Below are 21,054 nucleotides of genomic sequence, written 5' to 3'. Positions count from 1 at the left end.
TCTAGATGTGAACAGGATGGACTGAAGTGGGGCTGTAGTCATTTCATAGTGGGAGGTGGTGGTGGTGGGGAAAGTGAACAATGGTGGTGGAGCTGCAGTAGGATGGAGGTTAAAGGTTACAGCTCTTGGGAAGAAGCTGTTGGGGTGGTGAGTCATCCTTCTCTGTCCACAATGTGTTCACAATGAGAGGACCTTAGCAATATAATCCTAAAGTTGTCCAAATACCGCAACTGATCATCAAACCACCGCTGATATTTGTGCGTACAACAGAGAAAGTATAAAACTAATTTTCCTCTGTTTAGAGATCGCCACCTCTTGCTGTGCTTTTGAACATTTCTCACACAGGTCTAAATAAGCACTCTCATTTAGGATGTCACAGGAAGAATGTCAATAAAGGCATTCCTCAACAAGGGGCAAGGCAGTCAGCGGTCCACTATGTTCCACCAGGGTGTGAGTGCGAGGCCTGCAGAGGTCAGAGCGGTAGGACTGGTCTGCAGCCATTCTCCAGATATGCCTTACGCTCTCTCCATTCAACCGATGCGCTGAGGCACAAACATCATGACCACTGAAGGCAAACTAGCTGAGACACAGCTGAATACGGAGGACATGGAGGAGCAGGAGGAGACCAGTATGTGGTCCTCGCAGGGGTTGCCCCACAAAAAAGCTGCAGAGGAGCAGATTGGAATACAGGTGGAGGTGCAATCTGAAGATCTGGATTCTTCTCACAGCGACACGATGCCTCTGATTCAAAGTAGGGACCCCAAAGGAGTCAACAAGTGTCTGAAGGTAGCTAAAGTGCACACTCACAATGATGATGATGATGATGATGATGATGATAAATATTTATTGTCACTTAATCAGATTTTGCATAAGTAAAAGCTTATATCCACCTTACAGCTCATGGTGCTCATTTTTGTTCTCTTGTGAGAGAGTAAGATCTGTTTCTCCTCTGTGGTATTCATGAGTTGAAAATAAAAATGCTGCACAATACTGACCTCAAGTGGGCATAAACATAAACTCAAAGAAGAAAGAGAAATCCTTCTGTTAGTACAATAGATTTTGTACCTACCACATGTCAAAGCCTCTCGTTCTCACTGTTATGCTTTCCACACTTCAGAAAAATAATCCCTGTCTCTTATACGTTAAGGTGTCTTTGTATTTCTTGAGGTTACTTTTGAGGATGTGATAGCAGAGCCCCCATCAGTGCGGAGCTTTGATAAGGTGTGGTTGTGGAGTCACGCTCTGTTTGAGGTCTCCAGACTGTGGTGCTACCGGCTGATCTCCCTCCTGCTGGCAGTGCCTGTCTCTCTGGCAGCAGGACTTCTCTTTGCTGTCCTCAGCTGCATTCACATCTGGTAGGGTTATTGTTTCATTAAAGACAATGGATACATTTAAGCTAGAATGAATAGCTTAACATGTTTTCTTTGCTGGTAAATTCATGGCACAGTGATCATTTGGTGGATTCTGACATGATGCACTTGAACACTTTCTTTTATCTACTACAGGATTACTTGGGAATGCAATAAGCTTTTGATGACAAATTAAGTAGAATTTGATGATTGCTTTGTTATTGCTCACAAACTGAGCTCATCTAGTACCCACTTTTCTCTGTCTCCCCAGGTTGATTGTGCCATGTGTACAGCTCTGCCTCATCAACATGCACTGGGTCCAGACTGTGTGGAGCAGCATACTGGACATTGCCATTGGCCCGCTCTTTACCAGTTTTGGAAAGTGCTGTGGCAGCATCACCATTCGTTTGGCTAGAGACTAATCCAGGGTGCCCTGTTTGCCACCCAACTGCAAAGCTGTCACTTTGTTGGAAATGAATCAAGGATTAGAAATACACATGGAGGTTAAGTGATAAACACAAGAATTAATAAACACAAAAACAAAACTGGACAAAGGGTAAATGCTTATCCTTGTCAAGTAATTTGCTATCTAAATCATGCTTTATTTTGATTTTGTATTTTTGCTAACCATGTTGACTTTGCCCCTGTTGTAAAAACATTTTAAGACCTGATGATGATGATGATGATGATGATGATGATGATGATGTAAACAGCTTCTCCAGGGCAACCATGTTCTATACAGATTGGTGACATGGATGATACTAATAGCTGTTTGATGCAAAAGGGTGCAAGTTTACAATTAAATTTCAAAATGGTTTACAAGTGAACCCAGAGCTTTAGAGCATGCCTGATCTGTAAAGCAATGACACTTCAGGACTAAGATGAGAGGAACCTGCGCACCTTCAACAAGGCATAAAAGCCATGGTAGGATGAAAGACATGGCAAGGCTGATTGCACAGAAAAGCAGTATCTATTCAAATGAAAATGATCAAAAATGTACCAAAAAAAAGTTTCTGAATAGATGCTGCTGCTCGGGGCAATCAGTCTCACCGGGTCTTTTATTCTGACATGGCATTATTTTGGCCTAGTTTATATTGTGAAGGTTCCTCTCATCTAAGTTCTGAACAGACAGTTTTTGAAGCAATGCGCACAGATAATACTTTTTCAGTGTAGTGTCAGCCTTTGTCTCTTTTGTTTTGTAAAGCAAGCATAGTTAACATAGAGGCTAATAGTATTTCTATCATGTTTTCTGTACTTACAAGTGCCGGGATAGACCAGTGTGTACTGCACCCATAGGGAAGGCTAAACAAGTCCAACCTATGTGGATGACACCAAAGCAAAGATTTCTTATGTCTCAGTCTGAATTAAATTATATGAATGAATTTACACAGGTTTTTACTTTGTTGTTTATTATGATGTACAATGTTGTATCTGGGAATTAGGTTGAAATCATTTAATTCAGTTAAACAGAAATCTCTACAGTGCCACATTAAAGACTGAAAGATTCGACTGAAACATTTGTTGGTAATCTGAATTTCAAAGACACACAATGTTAAAGGAAATCAGCAACTGTTGTCCTTTCATAAAAAGCCGCAGCAATAAGAATGGTGCAGCAAGAGATAAGATGAAAAAGATTCTCCACGGTCTCCACAGTCAGATGCAATTCAAACAAAGTGCTCTGTGCAAAAAGCAAATCTCAGCCATATTTTATCTTCAATTAAGTTCAATTCAAACTTTATCTGAAAGTGAGATTAACCTTTCTTTTTCGGGTTACCCCTGTGTACCATGCAACAGTGACAAGCAGTAGTGGCTGGATACTGATGGCCAGGCCAGTGTGACTGAAGCATCCCCACCCGATTTTGACATTTCTCTATCAGAAATGACAGGAGAGGGGGAAGGCACTGCCTTCGTACTTGCATCTTTCCTTTGTCATAAAAGGATCTTATTTAGTGATTTTTTCCTCCTTCGAATATCATGCAGTCTCACTGAAATGCACTCCTCTTTTAGATGATTTTGCAGAATTGCTATCTGTCATACCATCAAACATGACAGGATTATTGTCATTGGAGATTTTAAACGTACATATGGACAGTGCTGCAGAATCAAAAGTAGTGTATTTTATTGGTCTCTTAACTTCTATGGCTTTTAGTCAGCAAGAACCTGCTAACATACATGGACACACCTTGAGTCTTATCATAACCCGAGCACTTTTAATAGATATATCATCCAGTATTGACATTGCTGTTTTTGATCATTGCTGTACATTTTTCACTTTTATTTCATTTTATTGTATTTTTACTGCATGTGATCATTCTGTGTATGTATGTTATTAATCTCTGGGTTTCTTTTTTCTTCCAGGTAAAGCACATTGCACTGCATTTTAATGTATGAAATGTGGTGTATAAATAAAATTTGACTGATTGATTAACTGATTGTTTGGCACTGTCAATAAATTTAAGTGCAAATAAAAAAAAAAAACATACAAATGTTCAACACTTCAGTATGAATCACAGTGAAAGGCACAGCAGCATAAAAATGTACACAACAGAGATAATTCAATGAATGAAATAATTTGCTTAAATCCTTTATAACATTCCAAATCCATACGAGTTTATTAGCCACCAGTGCTGATCCTCATTTAATATTCAAGGTCTCCTGCAGGCTAACTTTGTTGAACCTTGTATTAATGGTTCATAAGCAGCTTGAATGAGTGTTTCATAAGTTGTTTATGAATTGCTCAAAAATATTTCAATCAAGTTGTAATGTTATGGACTGGGTTATTGTAGCGGAATCATTTTACATGTCACTGAGGAAAATTTGTTAACAGAGACTAATTACTGTTGCTGTAAAGAACTAAAATTATTCTTGTGTTAAATAGTAAGTGAAGGACTGGATGTACTTTCCCTCCACTACTGTTGTGTAGTATTATTCAAGTCTGTTTCCATGGTCATTGCAACAGTAATTATCCTTCATAGAAATGGAATGAGGAACATATCACAGTGATATTATTACTTTCCAGTCACATGCGGTTTGACAAATTACCTTTTGAATTGCAAAAGTGCTGTGTAAATAGTAGTGCAGTTACCAAATGCAAAAACATAAAGGTTGTTACTTTGGTTATCCACTCTAGTTTATGGATTATATAACCCTATTAATTGTAATTCTATGCAATTGTATTATGCCAGTTGTCAAAGATAAGCCCAGGATGGCACACAATTTTGAGGGTGTAACAGGAAATTACCATAACAAATACTCTAACAAATAAACAGCAATTTACAAATTACTACTCCCAGGAAATAATAAGTGAAATTAATAACATTACTTTTGCAACGAGCAATACATTTTACATTTGTTAAGCAAAAATCCTGTTTACTCCACACAGCTTTGCGCAAAAGTAATATTTTTACACTGGGAATACAATACTGCTTTTGAACAACAGGGAATAGTTACAGGTAGAACAACTGATGTGTTTTTTTTTTTAAAGAGGCACAGATGGTAAACAAACAGATGTTTAATCCCAAACTAGAACATATGAATACATTTAGCCCTCATTTTAGGCATATAGTGGATATCTAAAATTAAGTACTCTGGGACTCTAAGTGGCAGTAGTCAGTGAGCCTTGTTTGAATGCATCTGTCTCCATTACATGGAAGACAGTGCAGTCTCAGTTGAATGTACTGACACCCTCAGAGACACAGGCATGCCCACCATGACTGTCTGAGGGTCTATTTCTGTCTCCCTCCCTCCACGCTTAACTGGCCTCTTGTCGCTCCACTGCCACTCCAAGAATACTCCTCTAATTGGGTTGGCTCCTGGTCACATGGACTCTGATCCCATTCCACCACTCCCTTTGCCCCCCCGTCTCTGCCACTAGGGAACCAGAGAAAGAAACACCAGGTCAAGCCTGAAAGTCGCACTTCCTCAAAGTGCACCGTTTTTGCACCCCACTGCGCAGGGATTCACTGATGGCACCACAGAGCTGAGGATGCCACTAGTCCTCATACTAATTTTCACATGAACTCTCTATACACCTCTTCCTCTTCTCTGCTCACTTTGGCTGCACATTTTATGAGTTTGTTTATGCAACACACTGATATGGAAAGCTATGACTGATAGGAACAACTGCACAGCTTAAGGAAGATTGTATCATAGTTTTATTTTGAGGGACTATTGAATTTTATAGTATTAGGCCTTGCTAAAATCAGAAATGCCTGAGACCCACCCTGCACAAACTTGCTCTATTGTTTACCATTAAGACTGTGAAACAATTTGCTCCCACCATGTCCAGTCTATACTGTTATAACATCACAGTTAGATAAAATCTGCTGTTTAACCCTATAAAGCCTGAACTATGAAATAAATGGCAGAAAATTCCAATTTTTTGAAACTGAACCCTTAATTTAGTCCTATAACAAAATGTAAAAAAAAAAAAAAAAAAAAAAAGATTTTTTAAAAAATATGTTATTTCTGTTATATGACAGTACTTGAAGTGCCAATGGTATGGTCCAGGGTGAACAGGGGAAGTGTCCAAAGGCATACAACAGTATTTTGGTCAAGTATTGATTAAACTGAAATTGAATGTGTTATTTGATAATGTGTATCTTATATGATACAAATGGCTTTATAGGGTCAAGTTAATTTTTGCATTAGATTTCATACCTCATGATTCAAAGAGGCAAGGACCTTAGGATTTACACCCTGGCTGCTTCACCTGCTGACTTATTAAAGAGTTAATGACTTCCACTTCAGTGAAATGTACTTAAATATGGATTGTATTCACTTTTTAATGAATAAAAGGCACAGTGCACAGTACACAGCACTGAGGTAACATTTATTCATTGTTTCTTTCATTTTCCAAGCTGCTTATCCTGATTAGGGTCGCGGGGACATTGTGCATTGTCCCTGTAACCTTATTGATGCTGCCATTGAACTGATTTTGTTATGACTTTTATTGTGATGGTGCAATTTCATTGCAAAAACATATTTCTAAAGATTTTTTTCTTCCTTTCTGCAGGCTGAATTCAGAGATGGAATCTGAGCTGTGAGTCTACACCAGAGTTGGAGGCTGGGTTTGTACTTACTGCTTCACTCTGCAGTGGAAATTCGTGCCACCATGCAAACCCTGCCCAACTATCCCCACAACCCAGTGTGAAATGTGACACAGCCCTGGGTCCCCCTTTCGGGCATGTCTCTTGTGTCTGTGTGCATTACACTATGTGTGAATGTGTGTGTCCATGTGAGAGTGTGTGCACGCGCATGTGTTCATGAGTGTGTGTGTGTGTGTGCTAGTTGGGGGCTGGGTCTACATTCTCAGCAGGCCGGCTGTCCACTGGCATGTCAAGGTGGCGTCACGGCAGTAACACGGGGGTTCAGAAGTACTGAGGGGGCTGCTTGCAGTTCGCTCCAGGAGGGTTCACTCTCACTGTCTCCCACCCGGCCCTCAATATCCCGGTCTCCTTGACTCGGCCCCGGCCAGGACTAGCAGGCCCACCATGGCGGACCAGTACCAGTATAACACCAACGAAGAGAAGATTGTGAAAGACAGCCACACCAAGGAGATTGATCTGATCAATAGAGACCCCAAGCAGATCAATGAGGACGTGGTGAAGGTTTGTGCAACACAGAGACACCATCATCTCCAAAAAAGATATATGATGTAGTCCATATCTGAATATGTATACAATCATTTAGAGAAAACAAAGTGGTTGCTAAGGGTAAAAACAGAAGAGCAGGTTACGATACAGCTATGAAGATCCTTAAATAGCCCAAGTTCTATTCCTGCTGCCTGCACTCAACACAGAGCTTATTTATGGGGCGGGGTAGAGGGGTTTGAAACTGATACAGTGTACCATCAAGTCTTATTTAGGCTTGGCCACTGTTTGCACTGTGATTGTTGCTATGTGTGCGCATCACAACAAAATATTTATTCTGTGGACAGCAAGTTGATTAATAGTTGTTTCACTAAATGCGGGTTCATGTAAACATTTTCAATGAGAGAGGAAGACAGACGGAGACAGAGACAGAAGAGAGAAACTGTGATTTAAGTATGCAGCATTTGTTTAGGCACTGCAGTCTGTTCAGTTTGAGATGATTTATGCTCTTGCTCATGTTCAGTGCTAACAAAACTTGATAAATGTATGGGTTAATGTATTTTTACATTGTCAAAAGTATAATTATAACAGTTTGGAATAGCAGTTAAATGATAAATTGATACATATTCTGTTAACATTCCATTCACTTGCACTAATTTATATTTTTCTTTGCTTTATAATCACATAAAAATAAATGATAAAATCTAGTTTAACAATGACAAGTGTTGCTAGTCAATCAGGAAATCTCAACTGCTGAACAATCAGACTGTCCAACTTTGGTTACTAGACCATATACTGTACCATACTATACTAGTTGCTATAGTGCATATGTTGTTCTGAAGAAACACTTTCAACTTCAAAACTTCCCTCTGTCAATTGAATAAAAGTTCAAAGAGGCCAGTCCTTGCAGAGGTTTAGATATGCAATGCACCTCCTCTATGTAACATCCACCTGCCATGATTCTCTGACAAGTTAATTAACATCTTATCACTGACTTCCATCTGACAACGCAACAGCTAGCTTTTTCAAAGGCCCAGCTGCTAGACACTGAAAACAATATGCAAAACTAAACCAGAACACTGTGCACTTGTTCTCATGCATTTTACATTAAGATACTTTTTTTTTGTAAATGTGCCAGAATGGGGCTTGTAGAGAGGTCTGCACTTGACATATCCATCAGGAGTCACTTTGTGTAACTTGCCTCATCTGCCACTGTGATAAGAGTATTAATTATTCTATGAATTATAACAGATAAATGGTGTCTCTGCGTAAATTTGATCCAATCACTATTTAGGGATGATGTTAATCTAACACTGGAGATTTGCACAATATTTACAAGGAGTATTGGTATAAAGGGGTAAAAACCTAGGTGTGGCTTGCCATATCTTATGACTGAAGGTATGCATTGTAATGGCCTCCACTGAATTTCTCTCTAGGTGGAGTTTGAAGATGTGATTGCAGAGCCTGATGGCACACACAGTATGGATGGAGTGTGGAAGCTCAGCTACACCACCTTCACCGTGTCCAAATACTGGTGTTACCGCATCCTGTCCGCCATCTTTGGTATTCCTGTGGCTCTGCTCTGGGGCTTCCTGTTTGCCTGCATCTCTTTCTGCCACATCTGGGCTGTGGTTCCCTGCATCAAGGGATGTCTGATCGAGTCACAGTGTGTCAGCCGCATCTACACCCTCTGTATCCAGACCTTCTTTGATCCCCTCTTCGAGGCATGTGGCAAGGTCTTCAGCCGCATTCAAGTGGCCATGCGCAAAGAAGTCTAAAAACTTACACCGCAGTGTTAATAACAGGATTGGATAAAATGTGGCATCTTTTTTTATACACCAGTGGATCAGTCCTGGCATCTTCTTTATTTCCCAAAACACCTCCTCCCTTTTATCATTTGCTGCCCTGCACCCTCTGATTCCCCAAGCTCAGAGCTCTGCCAAGCCTACCCTCTGAGCCCTGACATGCCTGGTGTGCCTTGTGCTACCAGAGTCTCCGTGACAGCTGCAGAATGCAGCGTGGTTTTGTGACAGCTCTGGCACTCCTGCAGGGCTCAGTGCTACTCATTGTGGGAAACGAAGGCTGCCTGCCATGAAGAGGATCTGTCTGGCCTTATTACAAAATGCTCAGACAGCAGCTCCTCCTTTCACATGAAACAAAAAATGAACTCTCCAACACTGCTGCACCTGTGGACAATGTTTCCTGTATACATTATATCTTGCCAATTTTCAGTTTCCATTGATGCTGTATGTTGCTGTGTCGGATGTTGTTGTAGTTTACAATGCATAACTATTTAACATTACCAAAAAAATCTTTTACTGAACAAAGGATGTGTTTGAGATACATTTTCTGTGCTGACTTATTTTTGATTAAACACTAGGAATATTTTCAATCTCTAAATATTCTTTCTTCATACAGTTAAAAGCTTATGCAGATACGTTTCCTGTGCCATTTCTGATGGCTCTACAGTAGCCAAAAGACAACAGTCTTTTTGGAGATTTACAGCTGTAAGAGGCATGTTGGGAAACAACCACGAGAGAGAGGGTGGTGAGTCAGCCAAGTGTGTGTAAACAAGCCCAGGCTCTGCTGATTATTGGAGTAAAGAGCACAAAACTCTAAATGAGACCCATGACATTTGTTTATATATCTTAGCACTGATGTTCTGACTTACTGTAAGTGGAGAGGAAAGAAATCTTTTAGTGTACACAGTGTGGAAGGATAAATTAATTAATGTAAAGGCTTAAGTGTTGGGACTGTAATTATGGTTAGTCTATGGCACCATTAGGGTGTATTTGATCGAACCAGAAAAAGATTTCGGAGGAACTTGAGAAAGTTAATAGCGATAACTGGCTACCAGCTGAAAGGCGGTGAGAGGCACCGTGACCCACTAGAGGTTGCTATTGTGTATGATTCATATGCATGTCATGATAATCCACCATCCATTATGGGTTGGCTTGTGTCTCTGCACTTCTTTGGCTGTGTGAAGCCTTCACCTGCTCCATTCAGGTCTCGGTTTAACAGCTATTCAAAGCCTTCCACCTTACAAAAGCCATTGGAAAACACATACTTTGTCAGCAGCAGAGTTTTTGGAGATAAAGCACCATGTGGATTGCATTATGTTGAACAATGAACTCACTACTCTTTTACTTGTCAGTTTTCTTTGCTAGATTATATCATAAATTCTAACAAAAACTACAGGCGAATATCAACAGCAACAATCTCAGCTTCCTAATAAGTTCCTCTTCCAAAGAAATGAAAAAGAAGTTCTGTCATGATGTGACACGCAATTTCAAATAAATAAGAGATACATATAATTTTTCCAAATACAACACTTAAATTCAAATATATTATCAGTATGTAGATATTTTCAGTAACCTTGAAAGGAGAAAAATGACCATAAAAGGAGAAACTATTTTTGTAGAAAAGTTCTGATTTTATGTTGATTTTTACAAGATACAGTTTCAAGTACGGTAATATTTAAGGCAAGTTACCCTCTTACATTATATTTTGGGAAACACATTTAGTGCACAAAGATGACTCAAACTATTTAAATTTTTATCTCCAAAAAGAAGTTTTTTTCTAATTATAATATGTCTGCATGAGTGGTTTGAAGAGGTAGACTTAGTTAGCAGTGAAAAACTGAGCAGAGACAATGTGTAGAATATATGTGATGTTATCAAAATACAACACATGCGCCACAGACAGACATCTCACCATTGTTTTTATTTGTGTCCACAAAAGAAACTGTGAACAGTTTCTTCATTTGCCCCAAAAGATAAGTAAACTTTACAATTACAAACATATACACTGCTTTCCACATGTATTGGCATCTCTAATAAAGATAAACCAGTGAAGACTGGAAAACAGCTAACAAGTAACCAGCTGGATGTTGCCTCAGTTACTGGCACCACTTGATCCTAATTTAAGTCCACTTACTTTTGTTGGTTTCACATAAAATTCAGTAGAACCTGTACAAATATGACCCACATCATGAACTTTACAGCATACACCAATGACATGGTCTGTTAAGCCTTTTTACTGGCAGCATTTGCTTTGAAAGATTTATGCTTTTCAAGAATTATCCTGAAATAGTTATTATTAATTGTACATTACTGTCTCACTGAAATGTCACAGTACTGAGGCGAGTTCCCTATAGAAGTCAAAAATAAACTCTTGCTATATCTTAATTTAATGTGGCAGCACATTTATATTGTTAAGATTTAAAATTTCACTTCACCCAAGTGCTGGTACCTTCCCGTTTATGACCCTGTCGCCAATATTATAACAGACTAAATAACTGGCAATGGAAAAATTATCCTTTTTAATTTGAAAATAATGACTGTCAAACATTTCACAATGTAGGTGACTCATACTTTAAACTGTTTAACTGAATATAAACAAATCTGAGGAAATAACAATCTCAGAATTACTTAGCTTTGCAACTCTAGGATCCCATCATTTATGGCCAGAGGTTAAACTTTGTATTTCCCACAGGATAATGTGCTCTGTCACAAACCAAGCATTACCTCAGGAAGGTTCCAGAAACATGGCAGTCACCTCAGTTTCCTCCAAATGCTTTTGCTTGCATTGTCCCAATATCTCAATCCAATAAAGCACTTCTGGGATAAGGTGGAACAGGATGTCCACAGAATGAATGTGCTGCCAAAAATTTTTGCAGGAACTGAGTGACGCTATTGAATCAGCATGGACAAACATCTCGGTGGAACATATCCAGCACCTTGCCGAATCCACACCTTGAAGAATTCGAGCTGCTCTTGAGGCACAAAGGGGTACTAGCCAGGTACAGTAAAGTGGTCACTGAGTGGATTTTGGCTCTTTACTTTTTATATGCTTCTTTTTGTATCTTTACCACTTGAACCAAGCTCTGCAGGGCCCTGTTGTCATCAAGCCAGAACATCTCTGATCTTACTACATCTCAATACAGTATGTAACAGTTTGAACAGAAGAAACCCATTGCAAATGCAGCAAAAGTGAACAACATCACACACAATATCTATAACAGGTGAACACTTTAATGATTACACAGACAAACAGGATTTCATTATTCCCCTTATCTGCAATCTCTGACATGGTCAACACCAACAACTATGGCAAAGGTTGACAATGCTTCGTTCCATTGTCCTCTGTTCTTTTCCTTCCACCCCAGATCCGCTAATATAAATCCAAAAAACAAAAACAAAAAAACGGACATTCAGTCGACTGCTCAGCATGGTCCATGAGAAAGTGATTGGCTTGTGAGAATAAAACAACAAAGGAATGCTCCAAAATATATACAACCGCGATCCATTTCACAATTCTACTTGAACCCATAATTGAAAAGTAGTGTGTAAATTAAAGACGCAAGACTTTTTGTGTCTTTCCCTTTGGGGCGTGGATAGCAGCCCTCAGGGACAGAGGTATGTGATGAAGCTGTCACTGCTGGGCATTGTGGGGGCATGTGGGAGGCATGCGGTGTGCGGCGTGGTGGACAGGAGAGAAGGAGGCGCACAGGGACAGGTGCTAGGTGTTTATGTGGTGGAGGTTTGTGTGATGCTCCTCTGACTGCTAGTGCTCTTGATGGCAAAAGTGGAGGAGTTGCTTTTGTGGCTGGAGTCAAAGTCATGCTCAAAATGGCATTGGGAGGACTTGAGGTAGCGTGCCGAACAGCAAATAAAGTTCTGCCTAAGGTCCTGGAACAGATGTCCAGCGAAGCACATGTAGATCCAAGGGTTGCAGCAGCTGTTGAGGCTGGCCAACAGCATGGAGATGATGAAGGGCATGGCTGAGGAAGAGCAGAGACAGAGGTTTTACTATCTGTACACCACTAAAAGAAGGCATGAAACCAGGTGCATCTCTTCATTTCTTTAGAAAGAGGGCATAAATCAAAGACCAACAGACCAAAAAAAAAAAAAAAAAAAAAAAAAATCTACCAACCGCATTGCAAAGCAGAAATACATGAAACATTCGACAACATAGAACACTTTTACTAGTGGATGCATCATTTCTGTGACAGCTGTCAGCTTTGAACAAATGAAAATATTAATAGGCTGAAAGCTGGTGTCCACTGCTTTTTTTTGTAGCTGAAGGGTTACATACACCTATACTTAACTGATTTTTATTCACATTGATTTTTAACTTAATGTCAGTCCATGCTACTTTTTTTTTTTTTTACCCACTTATGATATTCTCTTAGAGTCCATGGAGTTCCCCAGCCCTTGTAGCACTGTCTGTTTTTACAAACTGCATTTAGGTTTTAAAAATGTCCTGTGAGGTCAACTTTTCAAGAGAAAATAATTTTAGACATTAACTGCTGCTCTCATTTGCAGAGACTTTTGACAAACAACAAATAGTGAGATTATTTCAAGCAGCGTATTATAAAGAGAGTTTTAATCTAGAATAGAAAGTAAAAGCTTTATGCAAAGCGTTACTCTGATGATTGTTTCCTTTTTCAGTATAAAATGAACTGCACAAGGAGCTATAAAATGTATTCAAAAGTCTATAAAATACACTTTCTACAAGGAATCTCAAGTACTTGTCTCTCCCTGGCACAGTCCCAAAATGCAAAACCTCAGACCTGATCCCCATGTCAACTTGCTCAGCCATTTAAGCCTCTTCAAACTATGAAGCCAAATTTACTTTGTTTTTAAATACTTAACTCTCTGTTCTAACTCCAGCAGTAACAAAATCCATTGAAGTGGTTGGCCTGATTTCAAAGTATCTCTGTCAGCAAGTTCACTTTCACCATCAATTGTTCTTTATCTATTCACCACTGATCCTGGAAAACATCTCTCATCTACCTCATTATCAAATTTAGCACACAATGCTTTAGTCAAGAAAAACAAAGTGAATGTATTGGAATACACTCACAATGTCAGAAGACCAAATGCAGCTCACACACTGTGGTAATAAGGGGGCCTGTGGTGGCATGTTGGGTGACATTTAGCGTAAGTCAACTCCACCATCCAGCAGACATTTAACAAATGAGTTTCAGATTAATGTAAATGACTCGTATTCTGTATTTAGCCTGTTCTTGCTGATTGCTAATCTCTCCCCCAGTCTGTGCCTATATGCTCGTTCTCACATTGTCCATAATGAGTGCCTCAACTCTGATGAAAATTGTTCGGTGTAAACGATCTCCGGAAGGGCACGAAACCTGCATGCATAATTAATAAGAATCGACATTCAGCCATTAAAGATTTGATTCATGAGACTACAGGGGGAATGTAACTCATTCCACTTTCTGCATACCACAGTGACACAGGTGCTGATTTGCTGTTGACTGAGCACTTTGCATTTTATCCTTTCAGACACATAAAAGGAAAGGCCAGAAGAATGCATGAAATACTGTGATTATATTTCAGCCTGAGCAAGACAACACACTTGTCAAATCCCCGAGAGCAAGTAACACATAACAGAATTCATAGCTGGGTGACTGTTTCTGATAATAACAATAATAAGAATAATAATAAGAACAATAAGCTCGGTTTCTTAAAACAAAAAACTAGAAATCTGTAAAATCATTCATAAAAATAAACATACTATACAGAGTATAAGGCTGGATGGCATAATATGTGGCACTAACAAAATACACTGAAGGCACCACTGAGGAAACTGCGAAAAGTCTCCAAAAGCCAACAAGTGGTTTTCAAGCCTCCTCATCAGGGTGGATAAGAGCAGAGAACAGCCTGGATCTAATTTGAATTATAAGGGGGATTACTAGGAAAAATCTTTACTCAATTAGCTCATGGTGTCTCTCACAAGAGAATGATAAATCACGCAGCAAAAGGGAAGACATAATAATCATCCCCTGGTGGGTCAATCTGCTTGACTGTAACAGCTGACACTGACAGCCAATTAATGAAGGGGAAGACATCGAGCCAATTCTATTTTCCTTAAGAAACACCTACAATAACCTCACATTTATATTAAGATTTCAACAACATAAATAAAATAATTTTTGGAGGTCCCATAGTATTGCATTTCTCATTGGTCGTCACAACACACACTGTGTATGATTTGATCTTTTATCAATATTTGAGACTCAGAGGGAACTGGGCTTCATGTCCAAGTGCTTTGATGCAAATCAACAGCACACAGAGGGTGAGTCAGCATCAGAGGCTGAGGACGTAACACTTTGCAGAGAGGAGATGTTTGTGTTCAAAGTGATTCAGGAGTTTGCTTGGATATCTGAGTGAGGGTGTAACCTTCAAGTGATTTTGTTCTTTGCACAATGAAACCCATCGATCATTCTGTCTGATGTGATGTCTGTGGTGATATGTCACACACCACTCGCCTAACACAACTTGGAGGGGAGATGCATTTTCAAACTGTGCTCTTCCTGTTTAAGAGATCACATTCACCACTACTAAGAGGGGCCACACGACAGATGGTGAGAGCAACTTGTTGTTTATGTTTGGACTGTTTGGGGATCGCAGACTATTGTCTTTTAGGCTGTTAAATCCTCTGATTACAGTGATTGGCCTAATGTGAATGCTGTAACCACATGTCACAATTTCAGACTGTGAAAGCCATAATTGCCAGATCACCATTGCCATATTTGATGAAGGAACAATGCACCTTGACAGTAATTGGTAATGATGCAACCAAGAGCTGGTTGCATCATTCATGGGGGATAACTTGTCTAAACTTCTTCATCAGTGCCAGTGCAATCCTCAAAACCCATGATTACAGGATCTGTTGTGGTGTGATACATCATGGTGGAGGAGGAATTCTGGGAAAACACATGTAGCTTCACTCAGGGATACCGCTGTGTGCTGCTGTTTGTGCAGTCTGTTTCTGCTGAGAGAGTCCTTTCCGAAAAAAACAGATGCTGGAAGGAGGAAACGTCAACATGATAATTTGTCATTTTGATCTATGATGAAAATAGAACAAAAATTATATCTTTATTAGATATGATCCCAGGGGAACCCATGGTTAATAACTTCTGATGGTGGAAATAATCAATCACAAACATGCTGAAACAATGGGCATTTTTGTCCTGCACCCTGGTAAAAAAAAAAAAAAAAAAAAAAAAAAGGAAGTAAAGAGAATAAGTGTCAACAAGTCCAGAAATGCTAACAAGGCTATATTTCACACTTGCAGGAAGGATATGTTCCTCATGGAAAAATTCAGGTAGTAATGTCACAGTCTTAATGCCTGGTCCATAATGTGAGTGTGATAGCTCCCAGCAGCTTACCTGTAGGAAGCAGTAATTGCCTGTAATAATGAGTGTGATATACCCCTTGATAAACATTAGCAAAGTATTAATGCTCCCCTTGGAGAAAGCCTTCTGTTATATAAGCTCTCTGGTCTCAACTCATTGTGCTGGAAGCGACTTAATGGCCACATTATCTGCACGCACACACATTCACAGGTGCTGTACACAAACACTTGCACGTGTCGCTGCCAGAGCCCTGGCTTTCCCCTTCATATGCAGGGAGGCCAATTGTTCTGGCTGCAACATCATGTTCCATTGCACTAATGGAGGCTTTGCCAAATAAAATGGTTGAATTACTTTTTCTTCCATTCAATGGCAGCACTATTGTCCATTTCCTCTTTATTTGCTTGGTTGGACCAAAGAAGTGCCATTTGAGCTATGTTATATAATTTATACCATCAGACCCAATTCTTGTTATTGCCTTAATTACTGCATTCTGACACATATCTCCTCATTGTATACCTCATTGATGCAGAGTTGAAATTGTCCCCACTGTTTTGAAGCAATTAACTGTACTGTGTTAAGTGTTAAGCTTAAAGAGTTTGTCATCACAGGATAACAGGCAGTGTGATGCTGCTGCAAGAGGATCACAACAGCAACACAGAGCCAGAATGGTGGAACCTCACACAGAAACCCAGAGCAGTGTGTTGACTCTCCACCCATCTGGAACCTTCCAGACAGTATTGTTTTTCTGGGTTGTTGTTGTTACTGAGAAAGTACTAGGCCTATATGCCTTCCCCTCAACTATGTGTTATTTCTGTTGAAAGTGTTTTTCTTCATATTGTCTGTATGTGTTGGGACTTAACAGCTGCAATCTTCCCCAAATGGTATTTGTCTAAGGCCCAGTAATGATTTTTAAACTGAAGGACAGAATCTTTGTTTGGAAAAAATATATTACAAAAAAAAAAATATTATTTTTTTGTAATTAAATTTTATATTTCATTTGCCAGGATATGCAAACAATTATTATTATTATTCTGCATAGTCCTCCAAGGTATTACCAGAATCACATTCGCACTTGCCTTCACTTTTCCAGAAGAACAATGACCCCTCAAACAAACAGATGAAATTGAAATAATAAAGCATGAAACAATAAGAAAGATACAGTTTCATTTTATATTTTCCAAGGACAGATGCCAAAATGTAAAAGGTGAAAGCGTTTAATGTGGCAAATGAGACTGCTACGTTAAATGTTCTGTCGTTGCAAAGATGTGGTCAAGGTCCAATATAGAGATCAATACATACTGTATAAGGAGCAGATTCATGGTTACTTATCCTATTGTGGTTAAATGTCAACGATGCGCTCTGACTTGCCTTACAGGCACAAATAAACCTGCTTAGCGCGCTGTCGAGCGCACTAATTTGATTAATGATTAGCCATGGCTAATCATCAATCAATGTTCACTACAGCCTGTGAGGAACCAGGGGTCGCTTGCAGATTTCTTTATCTAGTTTTCATTCTTTAAAACAATCGTCTGCAATTTAGAAATGAGGGGTTTTGTCTTAAAACTGTCTAATGTGATCTAGTGAGTTCTACCTGATGGCAAGAGAGTGATGCAAATGTTACTAAGAGGTATGCAACTGATGGATGTATATGCAGAGCCATTTATTTTTAGAAAATCAATGATATAATTTTATCATTGGTTCACTCATCACGTATATCACCCACCCATCATTGGTTGGGGGTAAATCTAAATTTAACTCTTTACTAAGAAGCCAGTGGATGTGAAGGAGAGAATCAGGGTGCGTTTGTGGCACCAGTATAGTCTGTCTGCTCAGCCTGCATACTGAGTGAGCCCCTTCATCTTCACAAATGCGTGCGTAAAAGGAGCGATGACACGCACCAAGAAAGACGCATGAAATGATATCACTTGTAACACTGTCGCCAGATAAATTTTTGTCCGTCCACTGTCATGTAAACTGGCACATACCGCAGTGCTCAAGTGTTTAAAATGTGCCAGGGACATTCGCCTGCATGTGCTCAGCCTTTGCGCGCACTGGATAAATAATGATCAACTTAAAAATTGGACCTACCCTCACGGGGCGCTGCTGGATCCCACGCCGACCACATCTGAACGGAGAAAAAAGGGGTCCAGCAGATGATATAAGCCAAGACGATCACAAAAGTCATTTTCACTGTAGTTATTTTCGCTTTGGAGATGAGCTTGACGCTGCTCACACGGGCGAGTGTGCTACAATTTGAGGTCTTGGGCGTAAGGCTGATACACTGGTCTCGCTTAGTTTTCAGTTTAAAATTTTGCCATATTTTGAAGCTTATTAACCCATAGCAAATGCTCAGAATGGCCACTGGAACGATATAAATGGCGAGACTGATCCAGGTGATGTAAGCTTTGGCTCCCCAAGGCTGCACGAAGTCACCCCAGCAGTCATACACTCCAGATCCAGCTGACCCGACCTCCCTCAGGGAAAAGATGTACATCTGTGGGATACTGAACAGCAAGCTCAGCGCCCAGGAGAATATCACATAAAAACGGTCTTTTCTTTTGTGCAGAGAGCGAAGCGGCTGACAAATCGCTAAGCACCTATCCACGGACATCAAAACGAGCATGTACGTGGAGGCGAACATCCCAACGACCTGTAGGTACTTCACCAACCTGCACAGAATGTCCGGTCCATAGAACCGAAATGTAATGTCCCAGATAAGCTGAGGGAGAACTTGAAATATCGCCACAACTAAATCGGCGATGCTGAGGTGTTTCATGAAGTAATACATTCGAGACTGACTGTGCTTAGTGGTGTGGATGGCCAGCAGGACGCACAGGTTCCCAGCCAGTGCCAGAAACAGCACCAGGGCAAGCACAGTCACCTCCACCTTCGCCACCTCTTCATTCCGCTTCAGGGGGTTCGTCTGATTCATCCCGCCGGTCCCATTGCCAAAGCTTGAGTTCCGCCAGGTTTCGTTGAATTGCCAAAAGTCACTTTTATTTAATATACTTTCCATTCTGGCAGCCGCGTCTTCGGCAGATGCGCTAGCGCTGTGTAGTCATGCAATGGCTGCGGTGGTCACCTGGGGGGTCTTAAATGACACTGCCGTCCTTGCTTCCACACAGGTGTCAGGTTAAAGAGATGTAAAGTTGCTCAAAACACGAGTCTTCAGTGATGAAAATGTATGTTTGATTCATTTATGCATTGCTAAAATATAAGGAGACGCAGGAGTCCACAAAAGAAACCAGCAAATGTTGCCTTAGTCTCAATATAATCACAAACATTTGACAGAACGTGTAACGTTACGCCCGGGAAAAATAAGTGAATTGGAAGTGAGGAAGGCTTCAGCATAACTTGCTCACTAAAACGCCTGGGTTGTGCAGTTCGCTGCTCGGATAGAATTCCCAGAAACCAAAATCAGAGGCGGAGTAAATCCAAAGAATTAGCAGAACATCTTCACGGCAGGGGGTTAAGGGTGGAACAAGTTACGCAGACTGTTGTCCATGAAAAAAAAAAAAAAATGAAACATAAACAAACACACAAAAAGTTTTCACTGAGGAGCTCATTCGAAAAATGAAACCTCCAGCATCGATCTGTGGTAAACGTGTGGCTGGCCAGCGCTAGATGTGGCACTGGTGTATCAGTCCCCCATTCAGGAATAACAGTAAACAGCCGTACCCATTATCACCACCAGGTGTCCGTGTGCGCCATTCGACCTCACTGACTCATTTTGTAGGCCTACAGCAGAGCGCCCTCAACTTTTTCCATGTGCATTGGACTAAGTCTCCCATTTCATAGTTTTGTCTTATCCCCCATCTAAGAAGCTTGCTGTTGTTAGAAAGGCTATGACTTGGCACAGCATTGCATTGTAATTAGGATATTAAACAGTAACTACAGTGAAGCCTGTGACGTAAATATCCTTACCATCCATGTGCATTTCATTATTGGAGCACAATAACAAAGCCAACACCCTGCAGGTAGACTATCTGGTCCTAAATTGGTGAAACAATACTGCACAGCAATACACAGGAAACAGCTATTTAAAAGCAAATGCAAGTGGTAATGTTAGATCAAATTTGACCACTTCCCCAGAGCCTCCAAAACCCTGGGGAGGCATCATAAGATCATTTAAAGTTGCAGGCAAACACCAAAGTTAAAATAAAATCTCAATGTCCCTCTTGAGCCATGGAGAAAATGTGGTAAGGGAATGGAAATAAAAATTCAAATTTATCACAAGATCAGTGTTTAAAGATAATTATTCAAACGAACAAATTATGATCTGTTTAAGTCTATCTCTTGGTCCTGCTGCTACTATAATTGGAGAGCAGTTTGTGTATGTGCTTGTGTGTCTCCCCCTTTGCGGTTTTTGCATGGGTTTGTGTGTCCCATATTTCCACACCTTTCCCTTTGGCACAGTGATTTTTGGGGTTGCTGAGTCAATTGGACACAGTCCCAAGTCGATTGGACCGTTTGGGAATAGTCCGAATTGGCCCATGGGCTGGAATCTGAACCCCTATCTTGGGAATGGAAGATCGTTGAGTCACAGGACCAAGACTGACGTGTCCAACATCCCTGAAAACCCCCAGACGTGCCTTGGGTCCGAGTTGCTGTAAAGTTTGGTTCAGTTTGTGTGTGTGTGTGTGTGCGTGCGTGTGTGCGTGTCCCATCATTCTTCCAATCGACATTCCTCAAATCCTCTCCAAACCCCTCCAAACTTGCCCTAATCACTGTCAGCAAGTACTCAAATGCCAAAGATTGGCGCAAGCCAGCAAATCCCCAGAGAGGTCACACAAAGAATTCTGCAGTATTATCGCCAATTTGCCATTTGCCATTACCCTAGCTAGCAAGTTCATCATTTGTGTTTCATGCTTCTTGGCAGCTGGTGTGGACTGCATGCAGGTGCTGGCAAAGGCACACACTGTCTTCGTGTTGTGATGTCCAAAATATAGAA

General features: G+C 40.4%; 3 protein-coding genes across 3 annotated transcripts; 2 read left to right on the top strand and 1 right to left on the bottom strand.

Annotated features, from left to right (window-relative positions):
* The first annotated feature begins 558 nt into the window (after nucleotides 1-558).
* On the top strand, nucleotides 559-1,771 carry LOC115359261 (caveolin-2-like). The gene is made up of 3 exons (XM_030051629.1): nucleotides 559-786; nucleotides 1,168-1,355; nucleotides 1,621-1,771. Exons 1-3 carry the CDS (start codon nucleotides 559-561, stop codon nucleotides 1,769-1,771), a joined length of 567 nt encoding a protein of 188 aa, XP_029907489.1.
* Nucleotides 1,772-6,770: 4,999 nt separating this feature from the next.
* cav3 (caveolin 3) lies at nucleotides 6,771-9,332 on the top strand. Its single transcript, XM_030052138.1, has 2 exons — nucleotides 6,771-6,958; nucleotides 8,377-9,332. The coding sequence occupies exons 1-2, from the start codon at nucleotides 6,842-6,844 to the stop codon at nucleotides 8,716-8,718; spliced, it is 459 nt and encodes a 152-aa protein (XP_029907998.1). The 5' UTR covers nucleotides 6,771-6,841; the 3' UTR covers nucleotides 8,719-9,332.
* A 3,055-nt stretch (nucleotides 9,333-12,387) lies between these two features.
* oxtra (oxytocin receptor a) lies at nucleotides 12,388-19,119 on the bottom strand. The gene is made up of 2 exons (XM_030051904.1): nucleotides 18,192-19,119; nucleotides 12,388-12,722 (listed from the first exon to the last, which is right to left on the bottom strand). Exons 1-2 carry the CDS (start codon nucleotides 19,117-19,119, stop codon nucleotides 12,469-12,471), a joined length of 1,182 nt encoding a protein of 393 aa, XP_029907764.1. The 3' UTR covers nucleotides 12,388-12,468.
* Between the last annotated feature and the right edge of the window lie 1,935 nt (nucleotides 19,120-21,054).

Source organism: Myripristis murdjan, chromosome 5, assembly GCF_902150065.1.
Source record: "Myripristis murdjan chromosome 5, fMyrMur1.1, whole genome shotgun sequence".
NCBI lineage: Eukaryota > Metazoa > Chordata > Actinopteri > Holocentriformes > Holocentridae > Myripristis > Myripristis murdjan.
The sequence above is the reverse complement of the archived record's forward strand: the minus strand, read 5'-3'. Positions and strand labels throughout refer to the sequence as shown.